This window comes from Danaus plexippus, chromosome 24 (genome assembly GCF_018135715.1).
Source record: "Danaus plexippus chromosome 24, MEX_DaPlex, whole genome shotgun sequence".
NCBI classification, from domain to species: domain Eukaryota; kingdom Metazoa; phylum Arthropoda; class Insecta; order Lepidoptera; family Nymphalidae; genus Danaus; species Danaus plexippus.
In genome coordinates this window covers 3,273,581-3,293,934 of record NC_083552.1, presented here as the reverse complement: position 1 = coordinate 3,293,934, position 20,354 = coordinate 3,273,581, and the positions used below count along the sequence as shown (strand labels likewise).

Below are 20,354 nucleotides of genomic sequence, written 5' to 3'. Positions count from 1 at the left end.
AGTCTTTTCTATTTATTGGTTTCACAATTACCACCGCGTTGCTGCACTTGGATAAATACAGATCGAATAGTTTTTTTTTTATTCGATGAAAACCACATTTTTACAGAGACGAAACCTCTTAGCATTCAAAGGATCCACCGTGCGGGCGTCGGATCCATCGCGTTGCAGGGAGTGGAGCTTCAACAGTGTCTGGGACTTGCAACCCAGGTGTAGGTTTAAGGGGCCCCTATCTTACGCGCGTTAAACGCTCACCTTCACTGTCCAAGCTCCTCTCTCTACCTAAGCAAATTTGAAACGGACCTAATAGAGCTGTTTTCGACGCACGACCAAAAACGAACTGGTGTTAGTTCTTGACAGGCCCAAGTCTCTTAGTAGGTTGTAGAGAGATTTGGCTGTTATACCTCCCGCCCCTACTTCTACCGCGTAAAAATTTACAACGAACCTATTCTTAGTGAGTTCGTTTGTGAGCTCATAATACTTGTTGACCTTGATAGTTGATGGCATGGTCTTTGGGGATGTTGGTTTTAGTAGGATGTTGTTAATGGAATGGGATACCGTAGCTTATTACAGTTATTACTGAAGAATCAATTAGTTTAGGACCAAATTATTTAGCATATTTCTATAATAACTTCCAACGTGTGATAATTTCCCAACGAAATAATGTTTTCAGCCCAAATCGAATTTCTTACGAAAAATAAAACAGACATATAATTTCTAAATATTGGTATATTTTCAAAAATATCGTGTTACATGACCTGCATTATCTATTTACAAAAATAATTAAAAAAAAAAAAACATAATAAAAATTATTTTTCAGTTTTATAACTGCCAAGGTTTAGGTACGATGAATTAAATAGAGCACTACAGTTGCGCGTCAACACCGCTTAACAAATATATTTACATCGAAGCATAGCTCTTAAATTACCGGTTAAATATCAAATATAAAATGTATGTCATATGGTTTGTTAATCTGTGGCGCCATCACGTGGGAATCGACTGTTGGATGAATTTGACAGTTTAAAGGCTGTTTGAAATTTATATATTTTTTTCTTTTTTTCTAGTTCCGTACAACACGGTTCGGTTCTATTCATCTCAGACTGCATACAATAAATACATATTACGGAAAAATTTTATTCTCGTATCGGTGAAAAATTCACAAATTTTAAATTTACTCTCACTTATAAGGAATTGCGGATTAAAAAAATATTTTATATATATTTAATTTCCCTCATTAAATGAACAAAAACATTTTACATCAGCGTAACTAAACGCGTGTACGATAAACGGTCAATTACAACTATGTTATACAAAAGTCTACTTAATAAAAGCCGACATCCAAGGTCGCGCAGAGCTTGCACGTGGTTCCCGATATTAAAATATTGAACACAATTAGAGATCCGTAGCCGATAGTAACCGGCTTATATACATTTTATTACATCCACAATTTCCATGTTTGTATTACATTCCAAAAATAGTTTCATTTTATAACAAATGAATAATAATAATTAAAAAGAAAACATTTCTGTTTATTGAATATGGCATTACACTTTTTTCTTACAGTAATTAAATAGGGAGGAAACATAAAATAATTTTTAATTTTACAGCCTTTGAGCATTAGCGTTTTTTATCAGCGTTTAAAAAAACGCTCCGAATATATATATTTTTAAACAAAAAACGCTAATGTGCAGAATGGACTTATGGTCTAAATTAATACTATCAAAGCCTCGTGGGCGTAACGCATGCAAGCCCCGTTGGTGACGTCATGGTACAATCTATAGCCGACAAAGTATTCAGTCCATTTAGATTAAACTAGATTTTGACAGTTCGATCACACTTTGTCAACTATTACCAACGACTGCAACATTAAATATAATTTAATAAAAAAAAAATCCTGTGATATCTTATAGTCCACGCTTCAATGCTGCAGTCGCTGTACACTCCAATTAATATCAATGTATATTAGCTCATACAAAATCTAGTAATCACTTAACCTAGGTACAAAATACGTTAGACAGTCGTTATGTCGCTTGACATACAAAAATAACAAATAATAATAATAATAATATAATATACCGAAAACGAACAGTAAATACATCGAAAACTTCTAAGGCCGCACACACACTGGTGATTAATTATATTTTGTATGCGATGATATATTTACAAGATGGAGTTAGTTGAAATAATCATTATAGTGCCTGACAACTCGTCCGATTTGCCGATTAACATTACATTATAAGAATCAGAAAATTGTTTTTTCGAAATAGAAGGAGATCAAAACACTACAAAAATATGGGTATTACTTTTTTTAAATATATATATGGACATACTGAAGTTTCATTTAAGGAAAACATCACATGATATAAACAAATGTGTGTACGAGCCTTAATAAAATTTGTGCATACTTGGGGTAAAATTTTGGCCCTTATAGGTTTTATAAACCTATAAATACATGAATTGTGGTTTAATAAAACATTACCAAATGTTCGGCGTTACATACATATAAATCGGACATACTCCGAATCTATTCTTTGGACACGTTTTTTATTTGGTATGTTCATACCAAAAAAATAATACAATCGCTTACATTTATGTAATAAAAAAAAAATAACGATGGGTTTGATATAAAAAAAAATAGCTACCAAATCATGTCAGATCTACGATATAGGACTAATAATTTTTTATTTTTTTTACATACCTAAAACAAAAATATGGCAACACAAATATATGAAATAAAATTATAATAATTTTCAACTACTGGGAATTTCGGATTTTAGCACTACATTAGACTAACTAAGCGCTATTGTCAAAATCTAGATACCTATAGAATAGTTTTATACACGTAGTATAATAGACAGGAAACATACTGTATAGAAAAATCCAAAAATAATTTAATCATAGTGAGATTATACTTTGATATGAATAATTACGTCACAATTATTAATTCATTAATTATTTTATACAGTATGCTTCTATAACACCGAGCACTAAGCAAATAATTATACACAAGCAATAAACCTATATTCAGTTCTGTCAATACTTACAGCGTAACTTATGTTTTACATAGAAAATTATTAAATCTACACGTCTATATACGTTCCAATTAATATTGTGACAAGCGGAATCTTGGAGAACTATTGTTACGATTATATTATATATAAAAAAAAAACATTTGACGGACTGAAACCGACGAAAGACAAGTGACTCTTATATGTATAGTCTGTGAATTGTAAAATTTGTATGTAATACGTCTTGCTTAACTATCTTCGAGCAGGTTGTGGAGTTCCGCGTAGTTTAATATCGCGCGGTGTAAGAACTCGTACTGCAACTGTAAGGATGAGAATGGATTATATGATGAGATCTAAGATTTTCGCGAGTTTTATTCATTTAAATGAAACTAGTGTTATTCGGATATACTACGCGGATTTTATTATTTAAAAACTACATAATCCCGACGTTTCGGTTACCTCGTCTGCCCGTGATCACGGTTGCTGCAAAGTAACCGAAACGTCGAGATTATGTAGTTTTTAAATAATAAAATCCGAGTAGTATAGCCGAAATATATTAGTTTCATTTAAATGTATTATATGATTTTTGTATGAAGTATTCGGTACATTGAACAGAATGTGTCTGTTGCATACATAAAGCCGTTACTTTACATTACTTCTCAACATTTTTACAAGTAATAAAAATAATTCATTTTAATAGTTAAAGGTTAGTTTAATTCAAATCCTATATATAACGATTTTTAATCTGTCATATTATTTTAATATAAGGAAGGATGTAAATAATGGTAAATAGGTTATATATAGAGTCGAATACTCACAAACGTGTCAATGGTTCTCGCCCGTTGTGAGCGAACCTTCCTGGCGACTGTGGCGACATCTACACGACGTTCAACACGCAGCTGACACATAAGAGTACATAGAGCTACGAATAAAGGTGAACGCTCTGTACCAAATCTGAAAAATACAACAAACTTATGAGGGTAGTCTAAAAATAAGTCTAGTTATAAATATATATATGAATGAAGCCATAGATTAAATATTATTTTACAGGGCTGTCAATGCACGCTTTTTACATACTGGCAGTGTACTACGAGCGGCGGCGCGGGCGCTGAGTCTAAGGGCGCCGCTAGTTCCGCCAGTTCCGCCAACCCTCGCGTCACTTCCGGCACGTGACCCGCCGCTGTCGGCCAACCTTGGTATTGAAGATGTCTCACGCAACGCCACTCTCCGCTCTGGATATGAGATAAAATTATAAAAATTTTATATCTATCTACAGATAATATATATACAGTTTTTATAAAGACAATGAGACAAATAACATACATACTAATTTTGTTTTAACAAAAAATTATTGTTACATATTTTTATGTTCTTTGCAAGCATTTAAGCACTGTACAGTTAGTATAGACTATAGAGTGTACCTTGTTGTTGGTAACTCTGAATTGTCTCCTCGTGTAATACGGACAGGACTCGCTCTCTTCGTACTGCACTGAGATGTGTTCGTATTGTATGGTACCGTCGTCCCAATAACGGGGACATTTACCTTCACCAAGCTGGAATTAGAAATTTGGTTATAATTAGAAATATGAATGGACATAATATTTACAAGAGAAATTAATGTTTAATTAAAAAATAATCCTGTTAAAACAAACAGGGTTTTTCAACACGAATTATTATATATATATATATATATCTATATATATATATTTAAGAGTCACTAGTACGACAAGTACCGATAGATGGCGTTAATATAAATATTCTTATATCAAACAAGTACTATTAATATTACCTCACTTAACATAACGATAGTGGACACATTGTGTTCCGCTACCATCCTCCAGAAGTCCATAATAGTGTTCGGAAGTGGATCCTGCGTGATGATGAAGCCTTCTGTATTATCATATGCTGGAAAACAAGTGTGTTATAAGTGATTACTCTCATATAAAACGTACTTTACATCAATATTTACACATTAAATAACAATTACAAATAAAAAGCTAATAAAAACTTCATAGAGAATAACAACGTAATTTCTAGCGATATTAAGTAATAAAATGTATAAAAAATTTATTTAAAAATGATGATATTCTTATATTATATATTAATATAAGATAAGAGAACTGTTAAGTCCGAGATATAAATATATTTCAGTTATTAGCAAATTAGTACAATGTTTGTTATAGCAAAACGTACTTAAATGCTTTGTAATAAGATGCTTTTTATACCTTCAATGAATGAAGCGTTGATGTATGTGGAGTAATCTCGTCCTGGTAGTGGGGGGAGGATGACTCTGTTCCTGTCGTAAGGCAGACAGTCCGGGCTTCGATTCCTGGCTCGCAGTTCATCTGAACCTCCGGCTCCGCCCGCCGCACACGATTTCGTAGCCTCGGATATAGGAGGCGACATCATCTTCTGTTAATCATCAGTGCTCATGTGTATTAAACATAATAGCAATATATGCTCATAGTGGCATTATCGAGTGAAGCGAGTTGGGCGTTGTACTGGCGACTAAGGTTATTCATCCGCGGAAGTGATTTCGCTACCGTCTGTATGATCGAGTCGAGGTTTTTTTTGTTCCATAGCATATTTAACTGAGGTGGTTTTTATAAAAAAAAGTATATAATCGAACCACCAATTTCAATTTTAGGACCGGAAAGCGGAAGCCATGTCCAAAAACGGTACCTCGCTTCATTCAACTTGCACCGAGGGGTTTTTTTTTCGAAAAAGCGTAAAGAAAATACGAAGGTGCATCTCCTAGTGCAAATCATAGAGACTTATCGGTTCAAAATAACGAACTATGCACTAGTTTTGTAACGATTTATGTGAATTTAAGGGTTAAATCATTTCTTTCACTATAAGCAATTCAGTGACAGGTGAAATGTCAACCTCACAAGCTAATAGTATTTGATGTATAAGTATTTGAATGTCCGACCTCGAACTCGTGTTCCATGAGACACTTGTCAGCGCCCTCTGGTGTGTTCCTGAGCCTGTCGATGGAACTCTTCAGTCTTGAGGCCGGTATTTCAGTGTCGCCGTAGTGCGCGTACTCAACCAACGCTCGATATACGAAAACGTATTGTTTCTATTTATAATACAATATATATTAGTTCATTTATATTAGTATGGATAAATAGTTCACTACTAGGTGTATTTTTATACCTTATTCCAAGAATATTTGTTCAGTTTAATTTTAAACAGTTGTTTACTTATTTCATTATGTATATACACAAATAATATATATAAGTGATTATTAACAACATTCTTAAATTAAACTGTATTTCTTGATGAAAGATTGAATTACCAATGATTGAACAAGGAAGTTCCTCTGTCGTCGTAGCTCGGCTACGGTGTTGAAAACGGAGGCGTGTCCCGTAGCTCGTAGCTGTTCCAGTAGACAGTCCAGTGCTACGAGCGTCCCCGTGCGGCCTACGCCGGCAGAACAATGAACTACCACCGGCCTACCGACCATACTTGACCATGCTTCGTTTACTCTCTATAAAAAGTAATACTAATAATTTATACAACACCACAGACTAAAAACAATTAATATCTGACATAATTAAAGGTTAAAAAACTATATACATTAGTTAAAAATATAAACTTTTTCTTAAAATAGGTTGGATGCCTGTACATTAAAATTGAAATTAAAAATTAAACTATGGGCAGCGCCTAGCTGCTATATATGATTATATTAATATACTTTTCTGTCAGATTAAGCCTGCTTACTATATTTATACTCTATGGTAACCAATAGCGGTAAGTCTCATAACTACATATATTATATACAAAGCGTATGTATTATTAATGGTACCTTTATAAATTTGAGTATAGAGTGTGGGTGCTCCGGAGCAGCAAAGTCCTTCCACATGAGGAAGTGGTACTGTCTGACGAGGCGACAGTCCGTAGACTTGTTATCACGAGGCGAGGTCGGCACGCTGTCACTCATACCACAATCTGAAACAGAATCATTTTATAATACATTAACCACACCTATATGGAGTTTCATAGTTTTCTTAGCTATATTAATTTATAAACATCCTGTATTTAAGCGGAAACTGTGATTTCAAATTTTTTTATTTAAAAATGAAAATTTTAAATCATAACTTTGGTATAATAATTATTATCACTTAAAATGATAAGGTTATCACGATTTCTTTACTAACAAATATGTTATACAAAATACATTACAAAAAAATAATTTATTATTGTGACATTTCTATGAAGGGAATTTTAATGACAAGTATTTATAGATAGGCAAATTTAATTATATATAGATAATAAAATAGGAAATATTCAATTAATTATCTAAATATATCATTTCTTTTGTATATAATCTGCATTATGAAAAAATTACAATCTATTAATTCTACCTCCATTCCTCTTAGCTACTCCATTGTTTTCAACTACCGGCTGTCCGTCCGAGTTCAGAGGCTGTTTCGATATCTTCAACTCTCTCACGATGTAATCCGAATATCTGAAAAATTTTATACACCCTGTATAATGATGTACAAATTAACAAAAGCTGCTACGTTAGTTTCAATTACATCTAGGTTTTTTTCTATTTATGAACAAAAACTTGAAGTTATATAATATAGTATATTGTCTATGAGTTCAGAGTCTTTTTGTGTACTCTGTTCTATAAGCAATATGTTATATAAAAATATAATTTTAATAGCTTAGTTATTGGGAACAGACAAACATATATACATATATTTATAGGTTCATGTACTATAAAATATATGAGAAAATATTAAATTATAATTTTATACTGTATATTATATAGGTAATAAAATTTTTAACACCATTTTGCGAAATTTGCAGGTCTATGAATTCATCATTCTACATTTTATACTTGAATTTTAATATACATAAATATAACGAGATCTTATACTTTCGCGAGTATAAATTTAAATACCTGGGGAGTAAATGATACAAAAGAATAAAGAAAGAAAAACCTCTTCTCAGCCACGTGATAGACGCTGATGCTGCCAAAGGCCCGGCCGCCTCTCACCTCGTCCGGCCAGTACTTGCTGCACTTGACCTTGGAGTACTCCTCGAGGTTGGTCAGCATCACTATCAGTTCAAGGTCATGCTCCCAAATCATCCTCCAAAAATCGTTCACAGTCGTATCAGTAGGACCTTGGGCGCAAATGAATTGCTTACGCTCCTGTTGAATTGAAAAAATATATTATATTGTATGACATTAAAACTGTTATTTATTTGCTGTTCAAGCAAGGCTAAGATACTTGATACAAAACCTTTTTCACTATGAAGACGTTAATGTACGGAATGCTAGATACATCCACAAGCAAAGTAGCTAAGCTTGACTGGGAAAGAGATGTCGACAGAATGTTTTTTATTCATTCTGTATATTTAATATCATAGCTTTTTATTAACTAACTAGTTATTATATGTGTATAACTTTATATATATTCTATAAAAAATGCTATAAAGCAAATAGAAAAACTAAATAATTCTTTTTTTTTTTAATATTTTGAGTACTTCTGTTCTTTATTCGAAAACTCATGACCTCGCTGTCTAATTTAGACAGCTTGGAAGTGGAGATAATGTATAGGGAGATAATAATTATAACAACTGTTATAATATATATAAACGATAACTATATATAAATGATTATGCCATGATATATAGGAATAATAATTCTAATAACGTATAAAAATAAGTGCAACAGATTAATTAGTACTGTTTAAGGCTACATTAAAAGCATAAAGAATTCCTGAGATGTCATGCGTCACCTGATTAAGCTCCAAAGGGTCCTTAGTAAGCAGAGGACAATAGGAAAGAATGAAACAGTGCGCACTACATATAATTGAAAATATTTTTTTCACATTACTAAATTCATTTTTAACCGACTTCAAAAATGATATATATTTTTTTTATGAATACGCTAGCATTTATATAATTTTTCATCAAAAACATATAAAATTTCCATATTATAAATTATCTCTTCGAAGTCGATTGCTATATAATATTTAACATTGAAAATCATTACATGATAATAACAACTGCAATTTTCATATCTGATATTGACGGGTTTAGAAAAATTTTTCTTCATAAAATCTTTTTATACGACACATTAAACATACACACCTTGTAACCCATGACATAGTTGGCGTTTATGTAATCAGAGCCACTGATGCCATCTATCTGGGTCAATTTGACCCTCGTCTGATCGTATGCTTTGATGTCCGGGTACCTATTCTTGGGTTGATTCTCTCTTGCCTCCGAAGCGTGTGTGGTGCGGTCTGGATAGCACTCCGGTAACATCTGTAACAACTTTTCAGTGGGTTGGGGTCATTAACACTCAGATATAAAAAAAAAATAAAGAAATTATATTAATGACATATATAAAAAAATTATATTATCTGTGTGGTTAGGGGACTGGCAAATAATAGGTTGACTTGAAGAAACTATGACGAATATTTAATAATGTGGGCATAGAAATAAATAGTAGGAAAATGTTAATGAAGTTTTACACAGAAAAAATTAAGTTATATACAGAAAAATTCTAAAGAAAAATGCAGAGACTTATCAGGCAGAGACAAAATCAAAATTAAATGCTTGTTGTTAGAGAAACAAAAAAATATTTATTTCATACATGTACCATTATTTTATCACAGATTTAGAGCCTGATTGGAATGCTAAAACGTTTTAGCTTACAAATAAAGTTATAAAGATAATACTTTTTAACAATTCTCGATGACTTTTGATGGTGTTTTAAAGACAGAAGTGATTTGACCATTTAAAAATCAGTCTGATAAGAAAGACTATTAAAAACCGCTAAAACTACACATGTAACGAAACACAAATAATAAATAACATTTGAAAAATAAGAAAATTATAAGAAATTTTAAGAAAGTTCCGTAGGCAGGATAAAATTTAATAAACCTTAAAAAAAAATCATTTCGTTACGTATGTCCCTTAATTAAGTAATTTACTTTAATATCTACTTTATACTTTAAATAAAATTAACACTATATTTGACTATATCTTAGTAAATGATATACATAATGACATTCACAAACAGGATATGAACCTGTCACTGTGATATCACCACTGACGGTTTTTAAACATCCTGTGTAGTTTTAATATTAATTACATATATTTTTCTTAAAAATACCTCGAACTCCTTCTGGAAGCCGTAGTCGGAGTCAGCTTGTCTCTCGTGGTAGGCGGCGGCGAGGTCTTCCTTGGCTATGGGCGGCATGTCCGGGGGCACGGCGCTTATTAACTGTTGACGTCCACCGATGTGACCTACCACGTACCTACATACGGTGCTATTATTATTATTTATATAAGAAAACCCAAATTAAATATAATATTTACGTTACTAATTATAATATGTAAGTGTTTTACTATTCAAATATAAATTACGATAACACAGTTAACAAAAGACTTTAAATTATTGTTTTTCTTAAAACGACATAGTTTTAAATTATTTTTATATTGTATCCATTGTTAGTAGAACTGTCGCGTTATTGTTTATCATAGATTAAGATATCTCAACACATACTGTAATTAAAAACCGGTAGATGTATCAAATAAGGGGGTCTACAAACATGTCTTATACCTTAGAGCAGCCTGTATGGGATTCATTTCTACGTGATGGTGTGGAGGGAGCTTACGAGATCGTCTCGCCCTTAGCACACACCACGCGGCTAGAGACAACACCGCCGCCCCCGCCGCCACACACGACGCCTGAAGACATATATTATACACATGTTATATAAACAAACAGGAGGTTTTGTATCTGTGTATGGGATAAGTCAAAGTGTTACGTACTACTTATTAGGTAGTAAAGACTTGAATTCGAATTTAAATTCAGAGATATGAATGACGTGTGCTAAAATAATAAATAATTAAGCCAAGTGGCGGTGATATTTATCGTCTGTGGTACAGGAATTCACATTAACCAGCGTCTCATGCCGCGTCTTGCAGTCACTATTGTGTTTGAGATACAGTTACAGACTTGATTTTTAATGTTCAGCGTTACTTCCAGTAATGTCTTACAAAATGGCTGAATCCAGTATTAATATTTTCAAATACAAATTCATACTTAAATACAAGTTTCTATTGTAAAATGACATTGTTTCAGTATTATAAAAATATTTCTAAGGATTAAAGTATATTATAATTAGTATGGCACAGATGGCGCCACTTGTCGCACCACACTACTATACAACACTATTCTGATGAAATTCTCTTCATATTGCTGTGAAGACTAATTTATGTTCCTTCCGTCTTGAAGGTAACAAACACACTCACAAACATTCCCATTTATAATATTATATTACTATAGCTAGTAGAATAATTGTATATACTAACCAATATAGCTAGTTCCATAGCCGAAGGTGGTTGTGTTGGTACGGGGGTGGCGGCCGCCATTAACACGTTCAGATACTCGCTGTACAGAGGGTCGTCTGATGGTGAACCGGCTGTGGAAAAACAGTAGGAGATCACTACCCAACATCACCAGACTATATATTACTAGTATGTACTAAACAAAATTTGCTATTTCCTATTACATATTTGTTATAGGAATAATAAAAAAAAATATTACCTAAAACTAGCTGTCACTTCGCTTAAATTAAATTTTAACATATAAATTATACACAATAATCAATTATAAATATGTTACGCTAATGGCACAGTAATTATTTTATAAGTTGAACCAATATACTCACGTATTAATTCTATGAAGACGGTGTAGTTTGCCGACGGGTCCAGTAGACCGTCTTTAATATTCAGATCTTCTTTCACTTCGACCTCGATCAGTTTGTCCATCATCATTGGATTTTTCATATAATCCCTGGAAATTATCACAAATTACTATGGAAACTAACGATTATTTTATATTAAGAACGTATTAAATTAACGTTAATTGGCAACATATTTATATTTAGAATATTAGGTTAAGGGAGTATTTTGGGATTTAAAAATCTACAATAATTTTAGTAGGGACATATTTACTCATTGTCAAAATTTTAGGGGGGCGTTCAGAAATTTATAAAAATCGTAATTTAAATTGAACTATTCTGTAACAAGCTGGGCCGTACAAAGTTTGCTGGCTTTATTTGTATATAAAAACCAACCTATCAATATCTAAGTATGACCGTCTCTCCCTCCTCTCCTCTTCAGGTTCAGCGGTTGTATCTATCTCTTCTTCGAATAGATCGTCCCTGGTAGTGGGCGGTTGGTAGGTGGTGGTAGGTATTGTGGTTGGTGTGGTGGTCGGTGGTCGAGGCAGGTCGTAGACCCGCCTCGGTTTCCTTAAACATCGCTTACAGGAATCCCTATTGAGGCCGGGATCGTCTTTATCGAAGTACGATTTACCATCCCCCATTATAAGATTCGCTTCGGGCGGGAATTTTTCACTGAAATTTTAAATTTGGAATGATTACACTGTTTATATACGATTAAAAATATATATTTAGTGTCTGAATGAAATAATAATAGTCACTTAGGAAAGTATAGATATTTTTTATATTCTATATATATTTATATTAAATGTTTACATACTTAGAGAATACATCAGTGATATAAGCTCCAAGTACAGGTTGTACCCCGTGGGCCTCTTCATAGTCAACTATACTAATATCACGCGGAGGGGGAAGATTATTCCAATCTGAGTGTGGCAACAATCTCACCATGTACACCCTAGAACATAGGTAAAATAATAATTTTGTTAACAAATGTTTTTACTATAACACAAAAAAAACAGATTATCATGTGAAAGTAAATATTTATCTGTGTATTTTTTACATATTGTTGTTTTTATTTTTCAAAAAATTACATTTTTACCTATAACAGCATATAGGTCCGTTTCGCTCATCTATTCTTTGTAAGTGCATTGTGAATACGTATTTATTATTATCCAGCTCCTGTAAACGTAAAAAGCAATGTAAATATCTGATTTACCAAAATATTTATAAAGTTTTTATTTCTAATTAAAATCATGCATCATTAGATAAGAGGTAACCTTTTCATCGATATCCGAAGTATAAATTTTAAAATTGGAACAGAAAAAAAATCAAAGGACCGATGAACTAATAAATTGACAATTTAAATTTCGAACACACTTTAATTACTAAGAACGTATATAAAGGGAGTAAATACCTTTCTCCACCTCAGTCGCGGCGGGTAGTCGGGGGGAGCGGGTGCTGTAGCGCAGTGACGGACCTCCTCGTCCCCGCGCCGCCGGGTGCGAGTCATCGCACTCAGCCGCACCGTGTAGTTAGTATTCGGCTTCAAGTCTTCAAACCTATAACGATAAATTAAATTTGTTAATGAGAATTGCTATAAATTTCCTAATCTTCATCATATGACCGATAATAAACTTTATCAAAATCAAAAAAGTATTCACCAAATACTTATGTTGAATAAAATAAAGCTTACTACAAATTCCATAAAAGAACCAAGGTCCATAGACAACTGTAGGATTACCTTAGAAAGTTCAAATTTCTATTGTTTACCTGACACTTCTAGAATCGTTTGTTTTAAACTTCGTGAGCGGTCCCCACATCTCCTCTTTGTATGTGCCGTACCTGTCTCTATAGGTCGCGTTCCCTGTTAGTTCCATCTGCAATATTAATACACAATATTACACCATTCCTAGCAGACTTATATAAATTCCATTTCTTTTCAGACAAAACATTTCCTTTTTTTCACAGAGCAACACTGAGTTCTTATTTATAACAATTCCTATATAAATTAATTATTCATCCAATGATTACTATTCGTTTCACACTTTAAATGCCAGACTTGCTTACTACGATTATGGTTTTGAGACTCGATGGCGTTATAAGGTATAGGATTTAGGATTGATGCCATGATCAATGTAAGAAAAAAAATTTTACGTACAGTGTATCCCTTGATCTCAGCATTAGGTTTGACCGGGGGCTGCCAGGTTAAATTCATCCAGCTAGTACTACAAGTGACCGTGACATTGCTCGGCCGCCCCGGTATACCGTCCAACGTCGCAGCCTGCATCTCTAGAGACCAATTACCGCATTTCTTTGTGAAATCCGAGCACGCACAAACCTGTGTACAGATAAGGATTATATAGATATTAATTGGAAAGTTCTTGACTATTATTTCACTTATTACTAGAGTATATATATATATGAAGCCATTCTGCATAGTGGTTACAATGCATTTGTATTGCTTTAAGGTTGAATCCCAGATAGTTCGGATATTCGTTTTGTAAAATAATGTAAAATTATTGAAAACGGTACAACGTTTTATTAATACAAAAAGCTTTGGCAGTCAGCAGTTCAATATAATTTTAATGTAATATGATTATTGTTTTTGCAGAAACAACTGTATCATACATTATATGAGAAAATTCAAACCCACCCGAAATACGTAAGTGCTGTGAGGTTCCAAGTTATCGAACATGTATGGCAAATTTCTGCTGTCCCTGGAGTGATATGCTCTCCTTGGTGCGACCTCATCCATCTTCCTCGCCTCCAATAAATAATAGTGTATCAACTCGGCTATATCCTCTGGAGGTGGCGCCCATCCGATAGTCACTGAAGTAGCTGAGAATCCATTGATGGAGATATGTGGAACAAATATTGGATCTTTATCCAAAGTCCGAACTATAGACTCATATATATGGGGCTTGCTGGATCCATAGGTAGTTGTCACCTCCAATTTCAGCTGATATTTAGTAGATTTCTCCAAACCCTCCATGACAAATGATATATTATTAACTCTTATCTTCTCAGTAGTGTATAGGCTGAAGTCGGTTGAGGGTAATTTTCGATACATCAGATTGTAGCTTTTGATTGGTGAATTGTATGAACGGATTGTCCAATTAAGGAATAGTTGGGAGGCACTGATCGGTATGACCGTGTCTATGACTACTTGTGGTGCTGCGAAGACTATGACGTCAATACCCCCTGTCAGGTTCGATGACGTCACTGAATCCCATATCTCGCAGATGTAAGTCCCATTGTCTTCCGGGCTACGTATGTGGAGATCATATTGACTCTGCATCCGTTTGAGATCGATCACTTTAGCGGCTTTTGTTCCGAGTTCTATAATTTCGTCGTCTTTGCCCCTTTTCCACCACCTCACTTCATTTGGCCGATAAACTGTAAGTATACAAGAAATAGATTATTAATAATATTATTCAAATAGTCATGCGGAAGCCTTATTCTGGATGTTGGTATTTTGTTAGTGTCTATGAATATATTTTTCATTCTACATAATATACATACTCATAATCTTAATTAAATTACACTCACTTTCGAATGCACAGAACATCGTGACGTTCTGTTGGTCTGTAACATTTTGTTTTATTGGTCCAGTCGTCTTATTTATTAATCTTCCCGGGAAGCTGAGGTCTAAGACGATAGTTTTCTCCGCTCTCAGTTCCCCTAGCACCGCCACACACGTATAATTACCATCGTCGTTCGCCGTTGTGTTGGTCAACGTGAGATTGTAAATTTTATATTTTCTGGGATTACCATCAAGATCTTTCTTCTGTAGAAGTCTTTCTTCATCTCGTTGTTTTATCCTATAACATAATAAAACATATAGCAGCTAATTAATTTACATTTAAAAACTTAGATTAACTTAGAAAACTATTTTAAACGTAAAAGATCTTTTAAAATAAACATAGCACGTCAGTTTTTCGATATATTCACGTCACTTATACTTAAGTCATTTAAAATTACATAGTAATTCAGTGTACATACAAAAATATTTAAACTCATATAATGTCCGTGATATTCCTATTCTCAAACATCACACACCGGCGTCTGGCGTCTAGATACATAAGCTCTAAATAGCTCTTATATTTTGGTAAAGGTGTTCAGAAACAATGTCTGTAGGGGGATGTTGGAATACAATCGAAAGGCTAAAAAGAAATCCAACGGCATTACATGAGTGGCGACGAGGGATGCATACACGATTTGCAGCTTCAAATCTTTTGAACTCCCCTCACCACTCCAAAACAATCCAACAAATATGATACCCCTGGTGCTAATAGCGCAACTTAAAAAAGGGTATTTCCAACGCTTTTTATAGAAATTTTAATTACAAAACAAGTAAACTCATATACAGACTAGAAAGAATTCAGATTGATATACAAACTTAATGACTGCTAGTTCTGTGAACGGTATAAAGATGGAATATTTTATTGAAAATAATGTTTTTCTTATAAAAAATGTCATTATTTATAACAGAAGGTAAAAAAAAATACATCAAAGCTTCTGGTGCCTAATTACGTACGATAACCCTAGAGAGGGTCCCTCACGTGATATTAACGGTATGACGGTGTACGAGCTACGTTTAATATAGCAAATACAATTTGAACTCTTTGCATATAAGGCAAAAGTCAACAAATCCTTTAAATAATACTATCGATTTATCGTCTATAACTTTGATTTAATTATTAACGTTTCGCTGTTAAGGGAAAAACCTATGGGAATAAATTCCCGGCTAACGTCCCGGCATTCACTTAGGGACGAGTTAACTGAAAAATTAATCAATAGATTTTCACAATAACATCTGTTTCACTAATTGAGTTTAACATAAATTTGTGTAAACGGCTGTTTGTTTTTAAACAACCGTTTAATTTTATGTATATATTTGACTTTATAAAGATTGCGCTTACGAATCAATTTCAGTATTTACATTTCTTTGTTTGGATAAACAGATTGTTTGCAAAAAATAAATACATTAAAATATTATCTTGTCTTATGATAATAATTGTATATATTTAAAACAGCTGTTTGATGAAGAATGCTGTACTGTTTTGGTATGGTAATAAGTCAGCTGCGAATATAAAACCTAGAGTAAAAAAATATATGTCCATTTGTTTGTTGCGGAATAAATTTATAACATGTTGTTAAGCTATTAAAATCTATACTAGTTTTCATTGATAGTGAGGCAGGCATGCATTTCCAGTAAATACGTCTCGTTCATACTATCATAAATAAAATACATATTCAAGATATATAAACAAACATAGCTGGATTGCAACATTTTATTGCACAATGGCTTACATTCACATACACATAATTGTAAATTGAAATGGTTTTAATATAATTTACCACCGATAAGTACACAACGCGAACTCTTTATTTAATGTTTGTAAACAGATAACGTCTATCAGAATATCTTTATTGTTTTTTATTTTAAAATAAATAAATCGCACATGTAAATACGAAAAACTATTTTTAGGAATTCATTCGCTCATTTTGTTTACAATAAAAAAAAATTCGTATAAAAGATGTATGTAATGGAAGTGTTTTGAAAATTTCATCTTATATATATTTAGTTCTAAGTAATATATAGATAATACACATATGTTACTGTAAGGTATAAGTATCGAAGTATTGAAATTATAATAACAGACAAAATGGGTTTTTAGTTTAGACTATTGACTAGACTATAGATTACTGATCGATCAGATTTCGTAGTCTGAAGATATAATATATGAAAAAATAAATGTATACAAACAGAGAGCTATATACAATATATTGTATACATACATATATTCTTTCAGACAAAATATTTAAAAAATATCGTATCGACATTATAAGCAAAATTTCTTTTGTAATGACGTTAAGCGAATGTCTTGAAAACCATACGAATGAAACCGCGGAAAAAATATATACACCAGCGACATGACCAACTGACCAATATACTTCTTCTAAAAATAAATAAAATAAATAAATATATATATATATATAAAACTTCATTAGAAAAGTGTAGTCAACTTTTTAATTATATGTAATTGTATCTGGTTGGTTATAGTTTCTAATTCCAAGTCTATTTCACGGATTTGTTATAAAATTATCTAAAGTCGAAATATCAGATAGATAAATACAAAACTGTCACTCTTTGTTTAACAAAAACTAAAACAATGTTTAAAATTATACAGCCAATAATGAATCAACATATTTTAAATTTTATTTCCCAATTGGGATGTAAAAAAATTAATAAATTCAAAATGTGGACTATTTAGTGACCCCATATGTTGTTACCATATAAATATAGTATGATACATCTATTAATATGGCTTCCCTTCACATTCGGATGTGTATAGATTTTTTGACCTCAAGTCACACATGAATTTATTAGTGTTGATGTCATAAAAGTTATTAAATTCTCTTTCATGAAGTAAATTTGTTGTTAAACATAACTGTTGTGAATATATATATAATTTTTTTTTCATTCCTTTTTTTAAATCATGTAAAACCTTTTTATATCAAAAAATTATGTATAAAAATATTTATTTCAAGACTTTTTATATATATTGTTTCAAACAACACTACTACCATTTACATTATATATATATATGTATATTCTATTATATATCTGAGATATTAGAGATTTAATATATCTCTAATGTGATATTTTTATATCATAATAAATGTTAAAATACTGACATTTATATTGAATTTATAAGACTAGTACACTTGTTATGTTTATAACATTTTCATTAGTCACGATACTCACCTTTCACCAATCTTAAACGGTTTATTATTGTAGAGCCATGCCACATTCACCTCCGATGGTGCTACACTGCAACTGATATTCGTGTCATCGCCAATGTCCCCTTTAGCCAATTGTAAGTCCAATATTTCTGATGGATCTTGGCCTACAATAAAATATAACAAATTAGGGTTTTCATGAAAACATATATAGACAATTTACTAATATTAACTAATTAATTCATCATATCCTTATATTACTTTGTGCTAGCTGCATCCAGTGAAATAGATTCAAATGCACCTAATACCATGTTCGTTATTCTAAAATATAGTTTTATACAAAATTTTATATTAATTTCTATTTATAACTTTTCACAATAACAATAGTAATCATAAAATAACAAAGAATCTAGATAAGTTAAAAAAATCCATTAAATATATGGAATTTTTATAGTGATGTATTTGTAAGTTTAATGTTTCTAAACTTCATAATTTTTATTGAGGTAAACATTTTTTTTTTCCATAAATCTAACATAAATATATGTTTTCACTTGTGCCAGTATTTTTTTAACTATTATTTAAGATTATAAATACTGTTAAATTTATAGTTATACTTTTTTTTTATTAACAACTATTATAAATTAACAATTGATTAAGAATATGTTTAAAAAAATAAAAACCTTTCTAATACAGAAAATTTTCAATATAATTGTTGTAATAAAAATTAAATTATATCTCATTACTTTTAAATGAACTTAAAGGTTTAAATATTTTTAAACAGCAATATTCTCAGATGACTGAACAGAACCGAGAACCATAGGAATATTTATGAAGTAAAAATGGCATATATATATTTACAAATAGCTATTATTTTGTATCCATCTTAAGTTCTTATAAATTTATTTTGGTTCATAATTATTTAAGACTGTATAGTTTTTCTTATTATTAATTTAAACAGGAAATATTTTACAAAAATAAATATTAATACTAGCATATTTGCCTCAAGATAAGTTTGTAAGGCAATATGAGAATGGTTTGTATAAATATTGATTTGAAAAATATATGCTATATTTTAATTATATAGAAATTATATTAGAAGAGTAATACTAATTTAAGGATGTAGCTGATAATAATGTTGACACATTACTTTTTCTTCTTAGCTATATAACTGATGACTACATCATTTGTATTTGTGTGTATACATGATAGGTTTAAAAATACAATATAATTTCGACGCAATATTTATATTCTTCGTATATTCTGTTAACGAATAACAGATGAATATAAATATAAATAAATGTAGCAACTTCGAGCATTTTAAAATTGAATGTAACGAAATTAGTTATTTCCCTCTTCTGTAGAAATGGGAGAAAAAACTCTATTCATAGAATTGAGTTATTTTTGCTATTTACAATATACAAGTGCCGTTTTATTTTTTCAATCTTCTTATACGTAGCCTCGACCTCCGATCTATGTTTGTGAAAAAACATACATTCCTAAATTGTACGCTCTGCAATGACAGACTAGACGCAATAAAAAAAATACTATGGTTTATTTTTATTTAATTCATTGATATAGACTATTTACAACTTACCTAAAACGAGATAACACGATGCGATACACCCAAAATAAAGCACAAGTGTTACGGGGTACTTCCTGACCAAGAGCAACATTGTCATGGCGGAAGACGCAGCTTTTTACATACAATGCACAGTAGCCCGAAATATCAAAATCATCGCACAATATTCACACCATCTTCAGTTCACTTACACAACAATATCACTGATTATTTCTATAATTATCACAATAAAAATTACAAGCGGCTGACACCCAAAGCCGAACAAACAATCCTACTAATCAGTGTTGCTAGCAATAAGTT

General features: G+C 31.9%; 1 protein-coding gene across 2 annotated transcripts; it reads right to left on the bottom strand.

The window, feature by feature from the left end:
- Nucleotides 1–708: 708 nt before the first annotated feature.
- LOC116775898 (tyrosine-protein phosphatase 69D) lies at nucleotides 709–20,336 on the bottom strand. Of its 2 annotated transcripts, none has more exons than XM_061524304.1 (26): nucleotides 20,070–20,336; nucleotides 18,501–18,642; nucleotides 15,278–15,549; nucleotides 14,382–15,124; nucleotides 13,887–14,066; nucleotides 13,499–13,605; nucleotides 13,143–13,287; nucleotides 12,828–12,907; nucleotides 12,546–12,683; nucleotides 12,119–12,400; nucleotides 11,711–11,835; nucleotides 11,352–11,461; nucleotides 10,597–10,724; nucleotides 10,147–10,291; nucleotides 9,117–9,302; nucleotides 7,961–8,172; nucleotides 7,376–7,479; nucleotides 6,817–6,959; nucleotides 6,307–6,498; nucleotides 5,938–6,087; nucleotides 5,231–5,417; nucleotides 4,795–4,910; nucleotides 4,427–4,558; nucleotides 4,083–4,237; nucleotides 3,824–3,959; nucleotides 709–3,325 (listed from the first exon to the last, which is right to left on the bottom strand). In XM_061524304.1, the coding sequence occupies exons 1-26, from the start codon at nucleotides 20,152–20,154 to the stop codon at nucleotides 3,254–3,256; spliced, it is 4,467 nt and encodes a 1,488-aa protein (XP_061380288.1). In that variant the 5' UTR covers nucleotides 20,155–20,336; the 3' UTR covers nucleotides 709–3,253. The 2 variants fall into 2 exon arrangements, with proteins under 2 accessions (XP_061380288.1, XP_061380289.1); XM_061524305.1 differs by having other exon boundaries at nucleotides 9,117–9,293.
- Nucleotides 20,337–20,354: the final 18 nt, after the last annotated feature.